The sequence below is a fragment of the Podarcis pityusensis genome (genome assembly GCF_964106645.2).
Source record: "Podarcis pityusensis genome assembly, chromosome: 16".
Lineage (NCBI taxonomy): Eukaryota > Metazoa > Chordata > Lepidosauria > Squamata > Lacertidae > Podarcis > Podarcis pityusensis.
The window spans coordinates 14,383,076-14,408,454 of NC_138041.1; the positions used below are offsets into that span (position 1 = coordinate 14,383,076).

At 48.5% G+C, this 25,379-nt stretch overlaps 1 protein-coding gene and 1 long non-coding RNA gene across 2 annotated transcripts; one reads left to right on the forward strand and one right to left on the reverse strand.

Annotated features, from left to right (window-relative positions):
* Nucleotides 1-2,254: 2,254 nt before the first annotated feature.
* Nucleotides 2,255-19,121, reverse strand: MUS81 (MUS81 structure-specific endonuclease subunit). The gene is made up of 16 exons (XM_080985480.1): nt 18,988-19,121; nt 18,149-18,296; nt 17,055-17,176; nt 14,635-14,733; nt 14,293-14,373; nt 12,929-13,017; nt 11,933-12,109; nt 11,015-11,119; nt 9,731-9,858; nt 8,431-8,543; nt 7,838-7,954; nt 6,866-6,961; nt 5,329-5,451; nt 4,474-4,577; nt 3,243-3,326; nt 2,255-2,893 (listed from the first exon to the last, which is right to left on the reverse strand). Exons 1-16 carry the CDS (start codon nt 19,099-19,101, stop codon nt 2,827-2,829), a joined length of 1,767 nt encoding a protein of 588 aa, XP_080841606.1. The 5' UTR covers nt 19,102-19,121; the 3' UTR covers nt 2,255-2,826.
* Nucleotides 19,122-19,285: 164 nt separating this feature from the next.
* LOC308465530 lies at nt 19,286-23,465 on the forward strand. Its single transcript, XR_013980492.1, has 2 exons — nt 19,286-19,425; nt 21,419-23,465. It is a non-coding gene; the product is annotated as an uncharacterized lncRNA (long non-coding RNA).
* The last annotated feature ends 1,914 nt before the right edge of the window (nt 23,466-25,379 follow it).

Consider the following 25,379-nt stretch of genomic DNA (forward strand, 5'->3'; position numbering starts at 1 on the left):
ATGGTGGCAACCCAAGAACATCTGGATGGGCCACAGCTGTTGGGAAGGACCGCAGCTGAAGGATGGAGCACCTGTTTTGTAGGCCCTCTGGTTCCATCACCAGCATCTCCAGGCAGGGCAGGGAGCGTCCCCAGTCTGAGACCCTGGAGAATCGCCACCACTAAGAAAGTTGGGGTTCCCCTCTCCTGATCTGAAGCAAGGGCCCATCAGCACAGCTTTGCACCTCTGAAGGGGGCAGGCCAGGTGACCCAGGCTGAGAAGCCCCAAAAGTAAGGCAGCACAAAGGTGAAATAGCCAAGATCTTGACCTGGCATGTATTTGGCTCAAATCTCCCTTTGGCCACAGACTCACCAGGTGGGAGCCTCACATGAGGCGTTGGGTGAAGAGGCCAACAACGAAGCAGCTTTTACACAAACATGCCTTGCTTGTGCTTTATGGGCACTGAGGCTCGGGTGAAGTGACGCTCCTATTATTTTTGCATTTTATAGTTGAAATTTGTACTTGTAAACTGTCCCAAGGAATTCTGTGAGTGGACAGTATTCTGTCAACACTGGAAATGAAGGAATAGCTGCCGGGAGTGTAATTGGAAGGGGAAGATTACAGTGGGATAAGGACTTTTCCAAGGCTTTTGCACCCTGCTGAACCTGCCCCCAACCTCCAAAATACACATTCCTTCCTTAGGGAAGTACGCAAGTCTTGTTAATATTTTCCTTGTAAGAGAAGACAAGAACACTGGTGAATCAGGCCAAAGCCCCGTCTAGCGCAGCATCCTGTCCTGACATTGGCCAACCAGATGCCCCGATGGGAAGCTCACAAACAGGATCTAAGTGCGACAGCAGTTTTCCCACCTGCAATGGCTTGTAGCCATTGCTAGGCTTATCAATGAGTTTCTCTAATCCTCTTTTAAAGCTACCCGATACTGTGGGAGCAAATTCCATGGTGGAAACTATGCCCTGCAGAAAGAAGGGCTTTCGGTTATCTTTCCTGAATCCTCCAGCATATTCAGCTTCATCAGAGGCTCCCAGCTCTTCCCAGCAGGCATAGGGGGGCACAAAGAAGCTGGAAGGTGGGGCAGTTTTCAGTGGGGAAATGGCACAAGAAGAAAAGACGAAGCACCTCACCCCCGCCCCATGCTGGTCTTCTGCTTCAAACTGCAGCCTCAGAGGCTGAATTTCTTAAAACCAAATGGCTGTCTCCCCCAAAAAAAGAAGCACAGGACACGTTGCTCCTCCTATCAGGCAGGCAAAACCAGCCACTGGGCACAACTTGGTAATTCACCCAAAGACTGCAAAAAACACGCGTATATTTCCTCTCCCCTGTGTTTAATTAGAACAGGCAGTCTAAAAATGGACTGTTTCTGACTCTGAACTTTGGAAGGGGGGAAATCATAATATTTGTATTTAAATATTACAAATTCTTCCAATGATTGTGCTGAGGGGAAATACTGGAGACTGCTTCTTTCCCCGTTTTCTCCCATTAATTTCCACACAGAACACTTTCAGGGCATTTTGGGGGAGGGGGGTGGATGAGCATTTTAAATATTTGCCCAGCATATCTTTTAAAACCTTTTCAGTTGCTTCCAATTTACTCGCCTACGGCAAAAAACAAGAGCCTGCCCATGTCTTGAAACAAATTAAGAAGAGTCCTTAAGACCAAATCCCACTTCCAACAACAAAAGGTTTAATGCTTCTAGCATCTGAGGTTCTGTTTAGCCTGCATACACACCATATATTTAAAGCACACAGCCTTCCCCAAAGGATCCTGCGAGTTTACAAAGCTGAAATTTCCAGCACCTTTAGACAACAGTTCCCATGATTCTTTGGGGGGAAGCCATGTTGGTGCATACGCAGCCTTAGGTATGATAGGTCATCATGGGATTTTGGAGTTGGAAGGCACCGCAGAGACCATACAGCCCCAACCCAGTGCTCAGCACATGACCTGCAATACAGGGTGCAACTCAATCCTGCCAGGCTCTGCTTACATACCTCCAGCCGGAGAGAGCCCAGCACTGCGCACAGCAGTCTGGTTCCACTCTCCAAAGAGTTCCTGCCATTACGAAACTTCTCCTAATGTTCCTAAGCAGGTCTCTGCTTCTCGGCAATTACTAACTGGTTGCAGCCCTGCCCTCCGTCGCTGTGGATTTGTCTATAATTCCCTTTTAAAGCTGTCCCTCTCTAATTCCGTAAGAAGGTGTGCGGTGTGAAAAAGTACTTTTCTGGGCACCTCAGGGGTTGAAGACATAATAAGAAGAGCCTTTGCAAAACAAAATGTTACAATTTTATTAGAATATCGACAGATTTTTTTTAAATAAAAAAGGAAGAAAAAACCAAGAGGGATGAGACTTGACAGGCCCTAATTTAGCAGCCAAAAGGGGCCCAAAATACCCAGTCGGTGTGCTCTTCCTCAAATAGTCTTGTGGGTGGTGTAAACGACAGAGTCAACCTGGACCCCTCATAAGTTTGTGGCAAGGAAGTGCATTTTGGGCTAGTAAACATCTGGCACATAATGCTAGAGCAGGGGTGGTGAACCTGTAGCTCACCAGATGTTGCTGAATGAAAAAGCTCACTGGCCCGGAAAGCCTCGGGTTCCCTGCTCCTGTGATGAGGCAATAGGACAAACCCATCCTTTCCTTGGCAACTGTGTTTTACAAGGAGCAACAGTGCTGGGTGTCTCTGGGGCCAGCTTCCCACAGCTGCTGGCTGCTGAAATACGGTAACTGTGATCACACAACAGGCCTTCCTCTAACTCTGGTGGCAGTGGGGAGGCGTATTCCACGTTGGCTGGTGAATCGTTGGCACGCAGGCGCACCCACAGCCTCCCACTGATTCAAGGCAGAGGTCCTGATGTGCAGTACAACTGAGCCAAAGTCTTGCTCAAGGCAGGGCCCAAGTTCCTGAAGCAAAAGAGGAAGGAAGAGAGCAAAAGGACAGAGGTTAGGAGAGCCAACAACAGGACAATTGTCAAGGCAACGGGGCTCTCCGAGGTTCAGGCTACAGGGTTGGACCCTCAGGGTGTGGTTAAGACCGACCGGCCCCTCCCTTGGTACTTTTTCTGGCCTCGTTTCCCAAAATCCCACAGTGAAAAACCCGTTCTAGGCTGCTGACTCTCTTCTCTGCTAGATCTCTGTCTGTTGCCTGAGCTCCCAAACCCACATCCTGTGTGGTTCTTGCACAAGATGCCTTTTGCACGCCGAAGCTCCAGGCCTGGGGAGGGGAGGGGAAACACGCAGCTCTGTTGCTCACCTCTGCAGTTTGCCGCATTTGACATCGCTCAGCAGCTGCTCTTGGCACTGTGGCGTTGGGCAAGAGGCGTAAGCAGCCAGGAGGCTGAAGGGAAAGAGAGAAAGCGGGAGAAGGGGGTCATGGATGGCAAACCGAAACCCATTCAGATGGCTTACAGCAGGGATGGGGAACTTGAGGGCCTCTGGACGGTGCTGGACTACAACTCCCACCACCCCTCACGACTGGTCATGTTGGCTGGGGCTGATGGGAGGTGGAGTCTAACAGCCTTTGTATGCCCTGGCTCAGAGCAAGGAAACTTGCCTTGTGCTAGGCCAGGCTTATTTTGTCCTACTCTGATTGGCAGAAGCTTTCCAGGGTCTCGGGAGGTAAGAGGTACTTCCCCAACCCCTGCCACCTGAATCTGGGGGAGGGGGGACACGAAAGAGGTACACAGAAGTATGCATGGATAGGGGGAATGCCTCTCTTGTAATACAGTGGTACCTCTGGTTAAGAACTTAATTCGTTCTGGAGGTCTGTTCTTAACCGGAAGCACCACTTTAGCTAATGGGGCCTCCTGCTGCCGCCGCGCCGCTGGAGCACAATTTCTGCTCTCATCCTGAAGCAAAGTTCTTAACCTGAGGTAGTATTTCTGGGTTAGCAGAGTCTGTCACCTGAAGCGTATGTAACCTGAAGTGTCTGTAACCCAAAGTACCACTGTACTAGGGATCAGCCCCGCTGCATTGTGGGAGATTCAGGAATGGCAAAAGAAAGGCTTTCTTTACGCAGTGCATAGTTTAACTGCGGAACCGGCTCCCACAAGAAGTAGTGATGGCCACCCCCTTGGATGGCATTAGGTGGTAGGCTGCTTCAAGGAGGAGAAGGCTATCAATAGTTAGTGGCTATATTGTACCCTCCAGGATCTGAGGCAGCCTGGGAAACCTTTAGGGCTCCCCATTGGGGCATCTGGTGAGAATAGGATGCTTGATGGGCCTTTGGGCTGACCCAGATGGGCTCCTAGGTTTCTATATTAAGCTAGGCCAGGGTTTCCCAAACTTGGGTCTCCGGCTGCTTTTAGACTACAATTCCCACCATCCCTGACCACTGGTCCTGCTAGCTGAGGATGATGGGAGTTGTAGTCCAGCTGGGGACCCAAGTTTGGGAAATGCTGAGCTAGGCAATGCAGTAGAGGACAGCCTCCTCCACCACCCCAACCAGCCAATGACCTTGTGTCTTTCATAACCTGTCTCCGCACCTAGCTGGTGTTTTGTATCTCTCCAGGATGGCAGCTGCCTTGTCTCCACTGATGCCGCTGATCTGCATGAGTTGCCGCGCAAAGACCTCACTCACTGTTTGGGCCTGGGAGAGGGAGGGGTAATAGAGTTGATAATAATAGTAATAGTAGTAGTAGTAGTGTAGTAGTAACAATAATTTTATTATTTATACCCCGGCCATCTGGCTGGGTTTCCCCAGCCACTCTGGGCAGCTCCCAACAGAATATTAAAAACACGATAAAACATCAAACATTTAAAACTTCCCTAAACAGGGCTGCCTTCAGATGTCTTCTAAAAGTCAGGTGATAGTTTATTTCCTTGACATCTGATGGGAAGCCACTACCGAGAAGGCCCTCTGCCTGGTTCCCTGTAATCTCACTTCTCAGAGGGAACCGCCAGAAGGTCCTTGGAGCTGGACCTCAGTGTCTGGGCTGATCAAGAAAGGCGCCCCTACCTTCAATTTGCTCTACACACACACACACACACACACACACACACACACACACTGGTTAAAAGAAGAAAGAAAGCAAGAGAGAAAAGGGAAGAATAGCAAGCACCCTTTCAGGATTGTTGGCGGCGCAAACAAGAGAGAACTTTGCAAATCAAACCCGCGAGGAGAGATGATGAGGGGGAGACACGGCAGTGGCCTTTAACCACATGAGGAATCATAGGATTGCAGAGTTGGAAGGGGGCATGGGGATCATCTAGTCCAACCCCCTGCAATGCAGGAATCTTTTGCCCTAACGTGGGGCTCGAACCCACAGCCCTGAGATTAAGAGTCTCGTGCTCTGCCGACTGAGCTATCATTGAAGTATGTGGAGTACATTAGAAACTACCTTGTTCTTCACGGCCCCTTCATTAAACTCAGCAAAGGTCAGAAGCCGGCAGGAGCCAGCGCTGGGCTGCAGAGGGCGCTCCTGCTCCAGTTCCTCCTTGGTACAGCTCAGAAGGGTTTTGTCCTAGGGAAGACAAAGGAGGAACAGTCCTTAGCAGCTACAGGGCTCACAACCTCGTTCTCCTCCACTCTCCCCTTTCAGACTCACAGCACCACCTTTTCCTCCTTCTCCCTGCCTCCAGCGCCCTCGTATGGATGGCCAGCTTTTTCATTATAAACTCGCCGAACATTTGTTTCAGTCCTGGAAAACCCAAGTAAGCTCAAGCGAGCAAAGAACTTCTATTTCATTCACGCGACAGCTAAATGGGCTTGCCTGCTGAAGTTGTCGCTGGATTAAAAGGAACAGAGAAATCTCTGTTTTACTGAGTCGCATCAATGGTCCTCTTAGCCCTACGTTGTCTACAAACTTGGGCCTCCAGCTGTTTTTGGACTACAGCTCCCATCATCCTTGACCACTGGTCCTGCTAGCTAGGGATGATGGGAGTTGTAGTCCAAAAACAGCAGGCAACCCAAGTTTGGAAAAGCCTGCCTACACCAACCTTGGACTTTCAACTCCCATCATCCCTGGCTAGCAGGCCCAGTGATCAGGGATGATGGGAGTTGTAGTCCAAAAAATATCTGGGGGCCCAAAGTTTACACCAGCAGCAGTGGATTTTCAGGGTTGAAGGCAGGGTGCTCTCTCGTAGTCCTGCTGTAGGGACTGAACCTGGGACCTTCTCCATGCAAATAATGTCCTCTGTCAATAAACTATGAGGGTTTCAGACAGGGTCTTCCTTTCCCAGCCCTACCCAGAGATGCTGGAGACCAAACCTGGGGACATCTGTGTGCAAAGCTGATGCTCGACCACTGAGCTATGACCCTTCCTTGAAAGAAACCTTAATATGACGAGGTTTCACCAGTTAACTGAATCTCTGTAGAACAGATCAATCATTCTAAAGGGGTGGTGGTGGACAAACCAGCCTCATCTATGCTTCCTGGTGATGCACAAGTACATGTGGAGGCCGATGCTCCCTCCCAAAAGAGGTAGAACCTACCTGTGTGATTCCAAATGCTTGCATTTTTAAAAATCTGACCATTAACTGAGTGGAGGTTGTTGTTTTTAACTGCCACTCAGAAAGGTATTTAAAAGCAATTAATATAACCTTAGCCGATTTAACATTGCGCCCCGATTATCTGTATGCTGGAGGCTAGGCCTAGGCCTGGATAAATAAGATCCAATCACAACAATAAATCAGTAATAGTAAGTGTTCCTGAGCAGATGCAGAGTGCTGCGAACACAGCACTAAGTAACTCCCAACCAGTCTTGGCACATCTTGGGAGAAAAGAAGCAGGGCAAGAGCTTAAGTCAAATCTTTTAAAACCAAAGGATAAAAATACACAGAAGAGGCAGGCAGTTACAGCAGAGAAACAAACTAAATGTGCCACTCTCCTGGGTGAGAAGCCCCCCCCCCCCCCATTTCACCCCGCTCCAAACTCGCCTCGTACAGTCTGGTCAGCTGACGCGTCATCAGGGTCAAATACGCTGCGGATTCCCGTAGGTCCCGAGTGCGTTTAACAAAGAAGCCATCCACCACCTGGGAAAGACAACGGTTATCTTTTAAAAATAAAATAAAAATAAAAATCTTTTTTTGTTTTGTTTTCACAATCCAGTAAAATAGTATCTATAACAGAGAGAATTGAAAAGACAAGAAAGAAAGCAAAAAAGGAAAGAAGAGGGGGGGGAAAGAACAAAGGGGTAAGAAATGTTAGAAAACTTCTGGTTTTCCGTCTGCCAGTTACATTAAAGGTAAAGGTAAAGGACCCCTGACAGTTAAGTCCAGTCACAGAAGACTCTGGGGTTGCAGCGCTCATCTCGCTTTATTGGCCGAGGGAGCCGGCCTACAGCTTCCGGGTCATGTGGCCAGCATGACTAAGCGAATCAGAGCAGCTCATGGAAATGCCGTTTACCTTCCTGCCGGAGCGGTACCTATTTATCTACTTGCACTTTCGCACTGCTAGGTTGGCAGGAGCAGGGACCGAGCAACGGGAGCTCACCCCGTCACGGGAATTCGAACTGCTGACCTTCTGATCGGCAAGCCCTAGGCTCAGTGGTTTAGATCACAGCGCCACCCACGTCCTGGCCGGTAACATTAGAAAAGGGTTATTTGAGACATTTGGTCCATCCTCTCTGCTTTCTGTTAAACCATATTGGAAAGACGACGGTTATCACGGCTGCTGGAAGCTGCCAGTCCCCTTCCCAGGTGCAGGCAGCTAAAGCCTTCCCTAACCCCCCAAATATGCAACCCTGAAGCGGTTGCCATGGCAGGGGACAAGTTAGGGATGGAGGCAGGATCCAGGGTGGCTGAGTGCTGGCAGAGCCTGGGGGAAGCATGCACAGCGGCAGCCCTACCTGGGCTTGAGGTAACACAGCCAGGTAGACTGAAGTACCGACTCTCCTGGGGAGCCCCTACCTGGGTGTTGGTCATCGCTTGCTGGAGAGTCTTTTCGGGCAAGCTGAGGTGTTGTGCGGAGCCCGATTCTTCCACCAGGTAGATGGGGTGTGAAATGCCACATTGCCGCAGACGGAACTAGGAAGAAGTGAGCAGTTAGTTATGAGCTGGGGGTGCTGCAGGTGTGGGAGTGGAGAAGCCTTCAGAGCTCTCCAAGTGCATGTTCTCTCTCTCACACACAAAACGACTGCTTTCCAGGGCTCTCGACACATGCTCAGAGGAACTCTCATCTAGTGCAATCACTTTCTGAAATGTTGCAGAGTGGCAGAGAGGGAGGGAAGGGAAGCAGGGCATCTCCCTCTTGCTCTGCTGAGCAACCAGCTCCCTTGGGCTCTCCTCCTCCCTAAGTGCCACTGAGCAATGGCTGTTCCATCAGGCTGTGGAGCAGAGAAGGCAAGCAGGACTATTCCTTCAGCTGTGATGGGACAGCTACTGCCTGTGGCTCTCATCGCGGTCACTGAGCCACGACCATTGCATCAGACTGCCTGATCCCAGTCCCTTCCCTTCACGGGGCTCCAGGCGACTACTCTCCCCACCCAGACACAGCGCAGCACCTTCTGCTCACGAAAGCGGCCGTCAATGATGCTGCTGCATAGGTCCGGCATCCGTTTCCGTTCTACCACGTAGTCCAGCACCAGCTCCCGAGCGGCAGGTGGCTGTGGCTGTCCTGGAAAATGAAAGAAGGGGGAGGAGGGCGACTGTTTAAAAGAACGTCAATTTAGCCTCAACCTGGTGAACCAAGGGAGAGATACAACCAGAGCCCCCTCCTACAGCGCCAATCAGCCAGCAACGCCAGCCACCAGAGGAATACAGGGCTCTCCAGGACTTCAGGCTCCCTACTTGAAGAATGGTGCAAAGTGAATGTGGGACCCCCTGCAAGCAAGGAAGATCCTCTGCCCCCGAGCCACAGCCTTTTTCCGAAGCATTGGCTGAGTTACTCAAGCTCATCTTGCTGGGGGGGGGGGGGGCGGGTTTGGATGATGAGATGACCCTCAGGTTCTGCGATTCAACGAAAGGCAACTTTCTAGACTTTAAAGCTTTTTCAAAATGGGTAATGCCCAGAGGCTCCAGCTTGGGTCCAAGACGGAGGGAGCCCCAGTGTCACATGACGTGTCTTGTGACGTCACATGCATGACATGCATCGTGCGCACATCGCCGAGAGGGGGCCAAGGGCATGGCCCAGTGCCCCTCGGCACCAATGGCTGCAGCTCCTCCACTCTCATGCTCAGGAGGAGCCTGTCACTGATGCTACACCGTGTTTGGCCAAGGAATTGGCGCCTATGCTAATGCCCATCTTAGCCTCTGGCAGTAGAAGGAAAGGGTAGGTAGGTGGAACTGTAATGATCAGAGGACTGTCACCCCCTTCCCTGCCTCTGTCCTTTCACCACCTGCCCCTTAGCTCCTGAGAGGAGGTGTGGAACTGCAGAGGGAGCGCTGAGAGGCCTACATAGTCGCATGGATGGAGCTGGAAGGGGACCAGAGCAATTCCTCCCCTTCCTGCATCCTTGGTGCAGTTTTAGGTAACTGAAAAGTGTTCAAGGTACCAGACCCTGTTTTCCTAAAGAAGTCATCACAGGGAAGCAAGGGCACCAGGGCACAAACCTCCCTGGGTGACTCTGGGAGAGTCACTGCCTCTCAGGCTAACCTACCTCACAGGGTTATATGCGGAGGGGAGAGAACCATGTACGTCAGCTTGAGCTTCTTGGAGGAAAAAGGGGGCACATAAATGTAAAAAAATAGATAAACTGACGCGGGCTATCAGTGAAGTGGCAGGTTCAGAGGGAAGGCAAAATCCTGACACGCTTTTCCAATGGACCCTCCTATCGCATGGCCCAAACCACCCGCCACACTCACCTGCTGCAGGTAAGACTCTCTCCCTGGCCACCCAGAGGAAGTCCCCGATGTGAAGCTTCCGGATGCTGAAGGGAACATTGTGGCGCTGGAGCTCACTCACCAAATCTTGCTTCCGGGACGTGGGGCCACTAAAGGGGAAATAGGGGGGAGGGAGAGCAGCTCTTTAGAGCACATTTACACTGCCAACAACAACAGCAACAAATCAGAGAAGTGGCTATCCTGAGATGATAATCCTGGTTTCAACTGAACTCTTCCCTTTAAAAAAAATTACAGCTACATTTTATTGTTTTTATCACAAAGGCACTACAAAATTGACGGACATAACACAAGCTTATCTCGTCCTAATGATAAACGTAATTTGTTACCCGAAATATGATTTTATGATCTACATAGGCAAGGAGACAGCTTCTACCGTCTTCGTCTGCTCTGTCAAACGCTGGTTATTTGCTGGTTATTAAGATCCACTTTTGCAGCACCAGAAACCCCCTGATTGGCACCTATACCTTGCATGGTTTCTAGAAGCTTCCTGACAGGCCCAGCGAGCCAGATCTGTATTTCCCAACACCCCCATGGGCCAACTTTGACAGGTGGGCAGGACCACACACCTGCCAATCATCAGGTGACACTAGATGATGGATAGGTGGGTGGTCCTACCCACCTGTCTAAGTTGACCTGGGGAGGTGGAGTGGGGGCAAGAGTAGCCAAAGAAGCAGCACCAAGCAGGACTGATCTCTCACTCATCAGCTGATGAGCAAAGAGTTCAGCCCTGGTTCCTGCAGGGGACTGAGCAGGATTTAACCCACTGACCATCAGCTGACGGGGAGGAGATCTTGCTGCTTTGGCTGTGGGTGGCAGTTACCAGAAAGGGAACCAAAGCATGTAAGCCCATGCAGAATCAAACCCCACCCATTAGCTGTCACCACCTGCCCACCAGAGTGACGGCTGACTGACAGATTGGCGTGGTTTGGGGAAATTAGCCTCACAGGCCAGATTGGACCATTTTTGCCAGTGGGCTGGGGGATGCCCACCCCTGCTGCTAGGCAGTCAAAGCATACTCCTGTCACGCAAACTCTTGGCTGGTTCCTCTGCTGCTCTGTTTTTTACATGTCCAAACTGGAACCAAATTGGGAAAGGGGCATTTATTCTGGGTAAATGAATCCAGACATATGTGTTCTTGAGAGTGCCCCATCCCCTACATGTCAGAAACAGAGTCCCCACATCCGCGTGTGTGTGTGTGTGTGTGTGTGTGTGTGTGTGTGCTTCACTCCTGCAGCTGCCACTCACCCTGTGGTCTCAATGAAATCCACACAGAGGATAACATCAAAGTTTCCGGGGTGAAAAGAAAACTGGGGTTTTAAGAGCCCTGCCCTTGGCTCTCTGCAGCTTGACCTGGAAAACCAGCAAATTTATTTCGTTATTACATTTTAACGTGTGTTATCTATCATCTATCTATCTATCTATCTTTCAACGTATTAATTGCTTCCTACATAAAAATTCTCTTAGCAACTTACAGAACTTTATTTGTAGAGTTTATTTGCTGCCCTTCAGCTGAAAAGGCCCCCAAGGCAGCTCCCAAAGGTTCAAAAAGAGCTTTTTAAAAGATAACAAGTATAACAACAACAAAATACGCCAATACATTACAATTAAAAATGTAACAAAAACCCATATAACAAATCCAGCAAAACAACAGCAAAAAAACCCTTTGACAGCAAAATCAACAAGTCATCCTAACGTGGGTTCACAAAATTAAAACAACAAAGCATTAAAAGTGCAATATTTAGCAGCTTACATTTTGTTCCTTCTAGCAGATGATGATACCATAAAATACAAATTATATAACCCAGCAAGATCCTATCTGGCGGAGTGAGCTGTGCGCTGCTCCAGCAGGGAGTGGATTCCATGGTCCTGATAACAGAGACAGGTCTCTGCCTTTCCCTTCCTTCCTTCCTTGTTCCTTGGATGTGCTGCCGGCAAAGTGTGCTGGAGGACAGGGCTGGGATACCACCCGAAATTTTGGGGGTATGGGGCGGTGGTGCTGATTGGGAATCAAGAGGCAGCTCATGGGCAGAAACAAAAGCAAACATGCTTGGCCAGGACATAGTGCAGCCTGCACACTAAGCCTCACCTGGGGCAGCTTCACTGCCTCTGCTACTCCCCTCCCCGAGAGCAGAAAAGTAGCTGCTCAGGAAGGAGGCTACTTACCTGGGCGAGGCATCCCTATCCAAAGATTGCTTGCTTTCATCATCTCCCTCCAAAAGCAGCAAGGGGTCTCCAGCATCAGCTGCCTCAGCTGCCAGCGAGTTGGAGTCCTTCTCCTTTGGCTCATTCAAAGCTGCCAGTTCCCGGGCTAAGGTGAGCCCTGCGTCTGTCAGAGAATATCTGCCGGAGCAGAGGAGGGTGAGTCAAAATGGCCTCCACCCGGCCTCCCCAGCCTCTCTCCCATCTGGTTGATGTTTCCAGAGTTAAAAGGCTGCTGCGCTTCAGCTTTCACTAGGCAGGTTCCCAATCCTAGGCAGGTTCATGCTAAAGATGGTCCCACCCGCTCTATACTTGACAGATCATTGGGCTGCGCAGGAGAAGGCCTCCTGCAGGTCCCCTCTGATGAGGAGGTTTGTTCCCCACAATGCAGGAATCAGGCCTTGAGTGTGGCAGCACCTCCTGCCTGGAACCCCTTCCCAATGCATATCAGACAGGTGATGTCTCTGTTATCCTTTTGGTCAGAGACAACGGCTGACACCACAGAACAAAGCAGGGCTTTCCACTGATGGGGCATGTAGGCAGCAGGGTCCCTGCCCATTTCTGTGTGTGTGTGTGTGTGTGTGTGTGTGTGTGTGTGTTTTTGTGTGAAAGATGCCATCCCTTCTGGGACCCAAAAATCCTCCGCTTTCGTCTTTCTCTTCTCTTAAAACTTTTGAGCACTTCATACAGTTGGATCGGAGCCTGTAAGCCAGGAATAGGCAAACTCAGCCCTTCAGATGTTTTGGGACTACAACTCCCATCATCCCTAGATAACAGGACCAGTGGTCAGGGATGATGGGAATTGTAGTCTCAAAACATCTGGAGGGCTGAGTTTGCCTATGCCTGCTGTAAGCAAATGTGTGGCTCATGCTAAAAGCTTGCACACCTCACTCCAATACAAGCTATGTGCTATCTATGGATTCTCCCTTACCTCCCAGGTAGCTGGTGCAACATCCTTACCTGGCTGGGATATTGGTCTTGAGGACCAACTCCTTGCGAAGCAGAGTGCTGATTGCAGACCAGGCAGTGTTCTTACTCCCAGGATCAGCCTGTTGGGGGAAGCAGAAGCAGCAACAACAATATACATAATCTCAGGAGAGAAAGGAAGGCTGGGGAAGGCCACCTCAGGGCCGCCTCAGGGCAGCAGAACTTTCCCCTTCTTCCCACCAACCCACAAAGTTGGAGGGATCCTGATGCCTTTGAAGTGTTTTGCTGATTTTTTTTTTTTTAATGTATTCTAACATTTCTTGCAAACTGGTATCCACATTATTGCGAGTGCAGGGTCATAAGGCAGTCCAAGATATTCCGTAACCAGATTATCACTCCAATAGGGCTCCTCCAAACGGCCTGTTTATTGCGCATTCATTCCGATTTCCTTGTGTAAAACTGACATGGTGTTAAACTAGGTTCGGTCATAAGTGAGAACTCATTCCTACCTCTTTGCGGAGAGGTTAAACGGCAATGGTCATTCGTCCTACCATATTTTTCGCTATATAAGACGCAGTTTTCCCCTCCTAAAAAGTAAGGGGAAATGTGTGTGCATCTTATGGAGCGAATGCAGGCTGCGCAGCTATCCCTGAAGCCCGGAGAGTGAGCAGTGCTCCCGCTCTGCTCAGGAAGCTTTGCGTTGCTTTTGCTGAAGCCAGGAGAGCAAGAGGGATCGATCCCTCTTGCTTTTCTGGCTTCGCTGGAAAGCCGCTGCGCAGCTTTCCCTCTCTGCGCAGCGCCCCTTCAGCAAACTGGGAGGAGAAATGTAAGGGGCTCCGCTTCTCCTACCGCTTTGCTGAAGGGGCGCTGCGCAGAGAGGGAAAGCTGCGCAGTGCCCCTTCAGCGAAGCGGCAGGAGAAACGGAGCCCCTTCCATTTCTCCTCCCGGTTTGCTGGAGAGGTGCTGAGCAGAGAGGGAGAGAACATTTTTTTTCTTGTTCTCCTCCTCTAGAACTAGGTGCGTCTTATGGTCGGGTGCGTCTTATGGAGCGAAAAATATGGTCATTTGCTTGCAGGGTTTTATACGTCTTCCCATTAACCGTTCATCCCTCCCCCATTTTTCCATGCATTTCCTCATCACTTTTCCAACCACAAAAGGTCAGCTTTTGAATCTTAAAAGAGTGGATTGTTGTACGAGGGTGACAAAGGGTTCTAATCCATTTCAATTGCACAAACATAAACTTCTGGGACATGCTAGAATCCCTCCTGCAAAACAGTTAAGAGTCTGGAGGTATCCAAAGATTTTCTTGAATTCATCAATCAATCTATATAAGTTTCTTGTTCTAGCCAAAGTGACAACAGTACCAATAAAATAATACAGATCATACAGGAACTCACAAGAAAAAAAGATTTCTCACACAGCGGCTGAGCTGCTCTCTGTAATTCCGGCTTTGTCAGGAAACCCCGGGAGTGAGGATTCTGGAAGAAGGGTCAAAAAGGCAGGATAGATTTTACATTTCCTCCCAGGATTCCCACCTCTTAACACTGCCCCACCTTTGCTGACTTCTTAAAGAGGATTCCAAAACAAAAGCCACTCCCACAATCCTCCAATGTTCAGGTCTTCATCATGCACCTGGGGTTTCCCCACAAGCCTTCTGGGAAAGGTGGGCTCTAGGTTCTCCCCCTCCCCAAATGTTATGTTTTTGAGCTTACTGTATTCTGCATCAGCTGTTATCTTACCACACTGTCCTGGTACAGAGCCACCAAAATGGCAAAGGCTCCAGAACGGGGATCTGGGAAGTACCTCCGGCCACGCTGGCGTGATACTGGTTGCTTCTTCTGAAAGGAAAAAGGAAAACCAGGTGTGTCTTCTTCAGGGACTCCACCAGTCTTAAGGACATATGAACACAAGGAAAAGCCCTGCTAGGTCAGGCCAGAAGGGGCCCATCTAGCCCAGCATCCTGTTCTCAGTAGTCATTCAGGTGCCTCAATAGGAAGGCCGCAAGCAGGACCTGAGCGCAACAGCTTAGTTGAAAGAGCCGAGGCTGAGTGGGAGGGACTTTCCTAAGGCGGGGGGGGGGGGGGACGACGACTCTAGGCTTGGAGGCCAAATGTGACACTCCAGGTCTGTCTCTCTGGCCCTCAGGGCTCTCCCCAGGCCACACCCCTCCCCAGCCCAGCTGAAAGCTTTGAGGTTTTTCCCCCTGGCCAGAACGTGGCCTTGAACTCTGATAATGTTTCTCGCTTGCCTAGATAAAAGATAGGGAGGTGTGGGGGGGTATAAAAACTAGCCTTCTGTACAAAAGTAAAAATTATTTGTTGCTCCGTCTACTTTCGCCTCTGGCCCCACCCACCACCAACTTGTGCCCCCTGCCAGGTGGACCAGAAAGGAACCCGGCTCTCCATTGAAAAAGGTTCCCCATCACTAGCCCAAAGTGACTTGGTAAGCATGTGACAGAAGCAAGAGTTAAACCAGGGACTTCCTGATTCATAGCTGGTTCTCAATGCCCTTCTATGGGATAAAAGTGGAAAATCGGGGTGGGAGGTGGGGGAACTGACCCAATACTGTTCCATGTTTTCATGAGCAAACCAGGCCGGCTACCTTCCCTGACTGCTACCCTGCCAGCCACAATGCCTCTTTTCAAAATTTGATGAAAGGTCTTTTATGTTGCAAGGCCTTTGACCATTCGGGGAGGAGCAGAGCGCGCTCTTTGTAGGAGAGCATTTTGGCGGACGGGCTAAAAAGTGAAATGGGTAAATGTGCTTTCGGCACCACCCACTGGGAAAGCTGCCTGCCCCAGGACCCATGGAAATATGAAAGGCAGCTGTGCGTGGGCACTACATGATCCTCAGCCACACCTCTCAGAGGTGCGGCATAGCAATGTGGCAATCAAACTTTTTTTGCAGGGGGCAGGACAGCAAAGAACCAGAAGGCAGTAGCTTTTAAAGCTTGCACCATGTGGTTTAAATTGCACAACGCAAGCTGTCAAGTTACACAGGACTCCATTTCAGGCCAGTGTTCAAGCAAATGATGAATAGATGAATTTTTACTTCTTCTGGTTGACAGCAAGAATGGGTATTAATCCATCCATGAAGCTGTAGCCCAAGAGGGAGTGAGAAACTCAGGCTTGGAAGCCAAATGTGTTCCTCTGAGCCTCTCCCTAAGCGACACCCTATTTATCTATTTATTTAGAAAATTTATATACTGTACTGCTGAATTATGACAGCATCTAAGGGGTGTGCAAGATACTCACCAATACAGTAAGTAAATCAGAATTCAGTCAAAATCCCAGCTGAAATGTCTTCAGTACGTGCTGGACATTCAGCAGAGAGGGGCCTGCCTGATCTCAAATGGGAGGGAGGTCCTCAAAATCTGAGTCACAATGCTGAATGTACAGCTCCTGGTGGATTTGAGGTGGGCATCCAAGCCATGCGGGGGGTGGGGGAGCACTAACAGTGACTCTACTGAAGACATCAATGATGAGGAAGGGATCAGGCGGTCCTTAAGGTATCCTGGACCCCCTTGTAAATTAAAACCAGAACCATGGGTGCTTTAGTTTGGCTGGTATGAGTCTTTAAACTGTAGTAATGTCTCTTACTTGCCTGGTGGAGGATGGAGAAGAGTGTGGGTGTATTTACAGTATATAGAAACCACTAACTTTTGCATGGCTGAAATGCAGCCTGCTGTACAAAGGTTAGGAGTGATGCCCATTTGTCCTCCCACTGTTGACTCTAGCCCCACCCACTTGTGCCTCTGGCTGCACCTACCACTGCTGGTTGCCAAGGAGAGAAGGCTTGAAAAGGTTCCCCAACCCTTGTTCTAGTCTATGACCTGCACCATCATTCAATGAATGTTTGGCAGCCCATTCTGTGATAATGCACATGTTGCATTCTCACCTTTAAGTGCTTGGCACAGGCATGGATGAGCAGACTTGGGTAATCTGCCAGCGCAGCAGTGGCTGGGACGATTCGTGGGAAAAGATCACAGCATCGTCACCCTACCCCAAATCCACTCAGCCCCACTCCAAGAGACGGGAAGAGGAAAAGAGGGGAAGTGGGCTGCCTCTTGAATTTAGGAGGAACTCGCCCAGGCAGAGAGAGTTGAGACATGGCCATACTAATAGTTCAATTGCTTGTAAGGGCAAGATATTTACACGGACCTTTAAGCACTGTCCTTTGTTTTGATCTGGCTCTGTGGCACAGAGGGCAGGCTGGAGCGCTCTGCTGCCAAACAGCTCACCATCCGCTTGATCCTTCTGAGAAGACGCTGTGGCTTGCAGACCTGGAATTCACAGTATAAACTCTGTTTAATAGATGTTTAGTGGAGACTAATGAAATTCCACAGCTGAGACCAATGAAGGAGATTTGCTCATATGTGCACTTCTCTCTTCCCCCTGCTCCCCCCCCCACAGGGAGAGACAGAGAAAGAGAGAGGGGGCAAAAGAGCAAGCAGCCGTGAATGCATTAAAAGACTAAGCTTTCCAAATGCCAACGTCCTGCTTAGCTTTTGTTCGTTTAAAGAAATGTTACCAGTTTTCAAGTTTACATTTCACCATAGCCATAAGGACTAGAAACCTGTGCAGCTTTAGTGATAAATGAACACCCCCAAGGCCCAACCTAGATGATGCCAATTCCCATGCTGCCCTGTTCATATCAGCCCTAAACAGCCTTAGACTGCAATCCAATATGCAGCTACCTGGGAGTTAAGTGTGGGGCTGGCTTCTGCATAGACATGCACAGGATTGCACTGTGAGGCCTGCCTGCATCCATTGGAATTTCCCCTCATCACCTGACACCCTCCTTTTTATTCCATCCCTCTGATGTGCAGGAGTTGGCTACCCAAAGCGCAACATTCACTCTGCCAGCATGTAAATGTGGAACTTCCTTCCAGGGGATACTCACCAGGCTCCTCCTTGAATATGACTTAAGTGGCAAGAGAAGACTCTACTTGTTTCAGAGGGGAGAGCCAAAACACAGTGGAAGGGTACTTTCTTTGCATACAGAAAATCTCAGAGTCAATCCCTGGCATCTTCAGGCAGGACTGTATGAAACTCTGGAGAGCTTTTGCAAACCACTGTGGGCAAGCAATACTGTGCTACATGGACAGATAGTCTGACTCAGTATAAACCAGCCTCCTATCTTTCTATTTAAACCAGCCCTTTATTCAGTACCATGAGGACTGGAATCTTACTTTCTATTTAAGGAACAGACTCGAGCACACATTGGACCTTCACACGGCTGCCTCACCACTCACCTGTCAATACTGTGCCATTCTGGGCTTGGCAGTGTCTCTCCAGCTGCTCGTCTAGCTGGCGGCAAATGTGCTCACCAAAGTACTGGAGGATCCGAGCCTCGCGCCCGCTGCGCAAAGGGAGTGGGTATTTGCGGAGAGAGCTCAGCGCCTGAACACAAGGAAGATGATTTATTGTTTTGATAGTAAGGAGAGGTGCACATGGTTTCCCCTGTCTCTTCACTTTGACTAACAAGGAGAGCAGTTCAGGCTGGGGCCATAACCACTCTGTGAAATTTGAACTAACCCATACATATTCTCTTTGGTCAGTTCATAGTTGCTGATACTTAGGGCTGGATCCAGACTTCAATTTCAACCCAATACTCACTTTATTTGGGAGTAAGATTTCAGTGGGGCTTATTTCTCAGTATACAGTATATGTACAGGATTGCTTTGTAAGTGATACTTAGAAGATACATATTGAAATTAGTAACTAACATGGGTGGACTCCAAGTCAAGATCTTACCCATCATTTATGCATGTTTATCGATCCTGCTTGTTCAGCCAAAAACAGAGCTCCCATAGCAGCTTTACTCATAGGTCCCTACCCGAAGGCTTATAATTTTAAGGCATAGCACTAGAGGAAAATGTATTGGGAGAGAGGAGGAAACAAACAATTTCAGATGCAAGTTATCCTAATGACCAGCTGGGGAGAAAAGTCCAAGAAGTTTAATATTATGTGTTAGCATTATATTACTACATTATAAATTGGGTACTGAGGGGAATCCAACGAGCGCGAAGAGGGATATGGGCGGAGCAAAACACCCGGAGGGCGTGGCCTGCCACTAGAGGGCGTGGCTTACCCGTTCATAGGCGCGTTGGCTCCTGAGGCGCCCGCGCTCGGCGGCCTGGTCGCGCCACTCCTGGAGCCAGCGCGTAAATAAGGGGTTCGGGCCCCCCTGAGTGGGCTTCGGCATCTTCCGAAGGCGCCGGAAAGTTTCTCTTTTCTCTTTGACCCGGAACTCGACGGGGACATGAAGCGGGGAAGGCAGAGCGGCCTGCCAGGCAGCGACTGCGCACGCGCGCTTCGCCCCCTAGAGGCCGACGGGCGGAACCGTAGACGCAGGAAAAGGGAAGAGCGGCCGCTTCCGCGTTCCCGCTCTCAACCAGCCTTCTCTCCGGAGGCGAAAGTGAGAGAGGCGCCTGGGCAGGTCAAAAATGACAGCCGCTTTGCCCGCGAGTCGGTGGGGCAGGATGAGTCTCCCGTAGGCAACTGAGCGCTGGATTTGGCTCTGGGGAAGGTAAAAAGAAATACGACTCGCCTTTGCTCACAAAAGCCAACCAGACCCACCTGAGCCTTCCACCAGTAAGCATCGCAGACCTGTGAAGCCCCTCCTGCAATAGGGCGTAGCTGTCAACTTTTCCCTTTTCTTGCGAGGAATCCTATTCGGAATAAGGGAATTTCCCTTTAAAAAAGGGAAACGTTGACAGCTATGCAGTAGGGGTGTCATAGCGGGCAACACTGCAGGGTTGTTGCAAGCTACTGTACTGTTTCAGTCTCAGCCCTACCTGCATTGGGACCAATTACTGCTGGAGTGCATTTTGAAGGGCCCTTGCAAACTACTCTCTCGGCTTCAGGCAAGCCTCCATTCTGCAGTACTCAGAAGACACTGCACCGCAAGGCTGTCGCAAGGCACTCCCAACTACAATCTCCAACCTGCACCATGGAAATAATGAGATGCACGTGCGTTTGTATTAGCTGGGTTACTTTATGAATATGTTGAAAAACTTCTTTTTTTTAAGGAAAGAGGTAGAGCAGAAGTGCCCCTCTTTGCTGCGATCTGTTTTGGGGTGTGTGGACGCACTAAGAGTTGTATCCAGTATTAGCCCTACTTGGAGTAGATGCTCTGATAATAATGAACGTGATCTCACTTCGGCCAATTTGTTACAATGGATCTACTCTGAACAGAGATTAGTTGGCAGCAACTCTAAACGCCCAGTCACAATTATGTGGATATATTAGACCAGGCTTCCTCAAACTGGGCCCTCCAGATATTTTTGGCCTAAAACTCCCATGATCCCTCGCTAGCAGGAACAGTGGTCAGGGATGATGGGAATTGTAGTCTCAAAACATCTGGAGGGCCGAGTTTGAGGAAGATGGTATTAGGCTTTCCCATGGATTACTATGAGCTGCTGCTTCTCCCCTCTTTGGACCTGGGATACATCTAAACTGCTCAATCCCTTTCTAACAGGAGATGCTACATGCCTTCTGCATGCAGTGCTGATGCTTTGTCACCGAGTTACAGTCCCTCCCATGAAAGGGAAGAAGCTGCAAATTATTTGTCCGTCTAGGCCAGTGGCATCTGCTTTGACTGGCAGCCGCTCTCCAGGGTTTCCACCAGAGAAGGATCTTTCTTTCCCATCACCTGCTACTTTGATTCTTATAGCTGAAGCTGCCAATTATTACTCTGCTCCTAAGTGCCTTTTCATGTTTACATAACACAGATTAAGATTGCTGCCTTATTAAGAGAACCTTAATATGCACTGCTCCGCTTTGCAAATTTAAAAAGACATCTGTGAACCAGGAAGAGCCATTTCTCAGTGGTTTGACCACAATTTTTGCATTCAGGAGATCCCAGAGGCTCAATCCCCAGCATCTCCAGGTAGGGCTGGCAGAGACCCCTGCCTGGAGAGCTGCTGCCAGTCAATATAGTTAGATGGACCAGTGGGTCTGATTCTGTATAAGGCAGCTTCCTATGTTTCAGAATAGATTCTCTCTATATAATCTCCAAGGTGATTGTCATGGCCTCTGGCTAGCACAATAAATTTATTGAAGGAGTGAACCTCCAAGGTGGCACATGGTTCATGAGACGGGGTTGGGGAGAGTAGATGGAGTAAGACTGAAATCATCCTTCCGCTCCTGCTGTCAGGTGTGTAGTCATCCTGTGTTCTTTGAAGATTGCTCATCAACAGGCAGGCAGAGGCACTGTATGTGCTAAAGGTGTGGTTACACCTAATTCAATAAGAGGCAAGCCGCGTGAGCAACAGAGAGGTGCTGTGAAGTCAGCTGCCTGCAATTTGTCATAGCTCTAACACACCCTGCATGTCTGCTTGCAGCTTCCGAAGGGTCTTCTGCATTTGGATGTTTTGTATAAGATTTTTTTTTTTTGTGGTACTTGGTTCTTTCACTTACATGCACATTTATTGAATTAAATTAGAATGTGGAATCATGATTTATAATTTGGTACAGTATTTGGTTTTGAATGCGGAAATTGTATTGTGTTTCTTACACAGTGGGACCTCGGTTTTCGAATGTTTCTATTGACGAATGTTTCGGTTTACGAACGCTGTAAACCTGGAAGTAAATGCTCCAGTTTTCGAACACACCTCGGAAGTCGAACATGCCACGCAGCTTCTGCTGAGTGCAAGATCCTGAGGCCTAGCTGTTGGCACCCATGAACCACAGAGGTGATATTTGGGCTTATTTTGTGACTGTATGCAATCAATCTGTGCTCATCTCATCTCAGGAGCTCTCTTGCAACCAGTTTGTTTTTGTGACTGTGGAACCCAGTGCATAAATCTGTATTCATCTCATCTCATCTCAGGAACCCTCTGCCAATCACCCCGTGCTGTGAGAAATGGATAAAAGCTGCAAAGCCAAGAGAATCCTTAACAGAATAACAATAGAGGTGAAGAAGGAAATTATTTCCAAACATGAAAGTGGTATCCGTGTAAGTGATCTGGCAAAGCAGTTTGGTATTGCCAAATCTACAGTTTCTAGCATCTTAAAAAATAAAGAAGCCATTAAAGGAGCCAATGTTGCAAGAGGTGTTAAAACACTTACAAGACAAAGAACACAGACAATTGAAGAAGTGGAAAAATTGCTTTTCATATGGATAAATGAAAAACAGTTGGCGGGTGACCGCATTTCTGAGAGCATGATTTGTAAAAAAGCTTTACATTTGCATGCTGACCTCATCAAAAGCACCCCTGGAACAAGTGCTGAGAGTGATATTTTCAAGGCAAGCAGAGGGTGGTTTGATAATTTTAAGAGGAGAAGTGGCATCCACAGTGTGGTGAGACTTGGTGAAGCTGCCAGTGCCATCAAAGAAGAGGCCAACCGATTTGTTTTGGCATTTAAAGATTATGTAGAGGCAGATGGTTTCCTTCCCCAACAAGTTTTCAACTGTGATGAGACAGGCCTCTTTTGGAAGAAAATGCCAAAGAATACCTACATAACAAAGGAGGAGAAATCATTGCCAGGACACAAGCCCATGAAAGACAGGCTAACCCTTTTATTATGTGGGAATGCAAGTGGAGATTTTAAGGTGAAGCCTTTGCTAGTCTACCATTCTGAGAACCCCTGGGTATTTAAGAAAAACAATGTCATAAAAAGCAAATTGCCTGTGATGTGGAGGGCAAACAGCAAAGCTTGGGTAACCAGGCAATTTTTTATTGAGTGGGTTCATGAAGTGTTTGGGCCAAGTGTAAAAGAATACCTCCAGTACAAAAATCTTCCAATGAAGTGCCTGCTTGTTATGGATAATGCTCCAGCTCACCCTCCAGGGTTGGAGGAAGAGTTGGTGGAAGAGTTCAGTTTTATCAATGTAATGTTTTTGCCCCCCAACACAACTTCTCTCATCCAGCCCATGGACCAGCAGGTCATACCTAATTTTAAGAAGCTTTACACCAGAGCACTGTTCCAAAGGTGCTTTGAGGTTACCTCAGACACAGAGCTAACCCTCAGAGAGTTCTGGAAGAATAATTTCAATATCCTACATTGCTTACATCTTATAGACAAAGCATGGAGGGATGTGTCTCAGAGAACAGTGAAGTCAGCATGGAAGACATTGTGGCCAGAAGCTGTCCCTGAATGTGTATTTGAGGATGTTGAAGAGGATGCTCCTATTGTTGAGGAGATTGTGTCTCTGGGAAAGTCCATGGGCTTGGAAGTGAGTAGTGATGATGTTGAGGAGTTAGTGGAGGACCACAAGACGGAACTCACCACAGAAGAACTTCAGAACATTTTGAAGGAGCAGCAACAGGCGGCAACTGAGGAATTGTCTTCGGAGGAGGAGGAGGAGGAGGAGAGAAGAGACAGTGTTCCTACTGCACTGATCAAAGAAATGTGTGCAAAATGGGTTGAAGTGCAAAGTTTTGTTGAAAAATATCACCCTGATAAAGCTGCTGTAAGTCGTGCCACTAACACTTTCAATGATAATGCTATGTCTCACTTTAGACAAATTTTAAAACACCGGAAAAATCCTTTTTGTTCAGATTTGTAAACTGCTAAGGGGGTTTATGTTGAAATATGAAGTGGTACATAAATTAAGTAACTCCTCCTTGTGAAACTTGAAAGCCTCATTATCACCTCACTTGCCAAAACAAGGAGCATCTGCCAGTCACCCTGGTGCTCCAGCAGATGACACCATTGCTCCAGCTCTGAAAGAAGTCCCAGAGCTGGGTTCCCCGTGGTCCACCTCTATTATGCACCACCAGTGGGGGACAGGGTGCTGACCTTCTGTTTCACTGCCTGCTTCAGTGACTGGTGAGTTCTGAGTAGGGATCAAACATGGGGGGGGGGGCCAAGCTAGAGCTGTGTTTAGTAAAAGGGAAAAAATACTGACGGGGGGATTATTGCAATGGTTTCATTTTTATTTATAATTGTAACCTGTCCTGGGACATTATGGCAAAGGGCATGTAAAAAATTAAATAAATAAAAGAGAGGCAAGGTTTTTGACGCAGCATGGCATTTGGTTAGGTTGATATGTCACCAGGGAGTAGGGATGAATTGTAGAAACAGGAGTCCACGAAAAGCCCAAGCCCTTGAAACTGATTGCAAAGTCAGATTGCAAACTTTAATCCAAGCCCTTCTTCAAGGCTGCCTTTAACAGCCTCACATCATAGTGTTTCCCCACAATAGCCAACCAGGTGACTCTGAGGCAATTAGGCAATAACCCACTCTCCCCCTTCATGATCCCTAGCAACCAGTACTTTAGGTTTACTGCCTCTGGACCCAGAAGCTTTATTTTGCAGCTAAATTTTAGCTACTCCTTACCTCCTGCTGCAAAGCCACGCAGCCCAGCACAGAAGGCTGATTTCCAAGACCGTAAGGTCAAGCCATCTTCTCACCAGCTGCTTTGCAGTCTAATCTGCTATTGCCAGGAATTTTGCCGCCACTATATGAACTCCAGGAATTTGTCAGCTTGTAAATTTATCCGGTGTGCAGACAGGCGGATGGATGGATGGAGATCCTTGCAGATTAGCCAGGCAAAATGGTAAAAGGGTGGAGGGGGCCAAAATGGGGAGTTTACAGGGGAGGAAAAACCTTAGTGCCCAATCCATCTAGACATCACTGCACGGAAAGACCTTCAGAGCCATTGGAATTAGGGTAGCCATGTACCCTATTTTAGAGGACAGTCCCTCAATTTAATGTTTGTAGGGCTGTCTGATCGAAGTCTGGTTAAAAAGAAAGAACCATCAGAAGTGCGGGGGGGGCATGAAGTTGCCCATCAGAGCAGGCACACAGATTGCTCCCCCCCCCATCTCAACTTGTTCCCCACTATGCTGAAACATGGGCATAGCTAGGCTTTTGTTGGGGGGCAGGCTTTTGTTAGGGGGGCAGAACCTCAAGTACTTTTATTGGTTTAGGGGAGGCAGCTGCCCCCCCTTGGCTACGCCCATGTGGTGAAACACTTGGGGTTACTATTATTACTCCTGCATTTTCACAGATAAGTAACAAGAACAAAACAACGTTAAATGGTAACATTCCAAGTCTTCTGTCATTACAGGTGTACAAATTGAGAGAGGAGAGGTTCATTTTTTATATAAAAAACTAATTGTCATACTATAGTCCTTAACCTCCGCCCTCCAAAAAACAACAACCACCTACCATTTTTGTATTGGGCTGGAATGTAGTGATCCTACTTTTTAATGTTCTCATACAAAATAAAATCCCACCAATCTAAAACTCTGGGTCCACTGACCCGCTGCATAATTTCAACTGATGCATTAATCTTTCTGGCAGGGTAATTAAATACTGTATACATATATGTACTGCAGCAATAATCTATTGGTAATGTTTGCATCTTTCCAACCCTGAGGGATCACCTGTCTGGCTGCTGCTAACAAAATGTAATGAGTTCCCTTGAAGGTAAATTAGACTTGCCCCCTGAGAACACAGGTAGCAAACACAGAATAGTATCATCTACCACTTCATTGGCCTATGGTGGCACTAATTTCTTTGAATACTAGC

Bases quoted from the DNA above. Each gene is read 5' to 3' on its own strand.
- MUS81 (XM_080985480.1), bottom strand. From the start codon at position 19,101: ATGCCGAAGCCCACTCAGGGGGGCCCGAACCCCTTATTTACGCGCTGG. The intron at 17,177-18,148 runs GTGAGTGGTGAG...TGTGAATTCCAG, and splicing joins GAATGGCACAGTATTGACAG to GTCTGCAAGCCACAGCGTCT. The intron at 6,962-7,837 runs GTAGGGGCTCCC...TGTCTTTCCCAG, and splicing joins AAGCGATGACCAACACCCAG to GTGGTGGATGGCTTCTTTGT.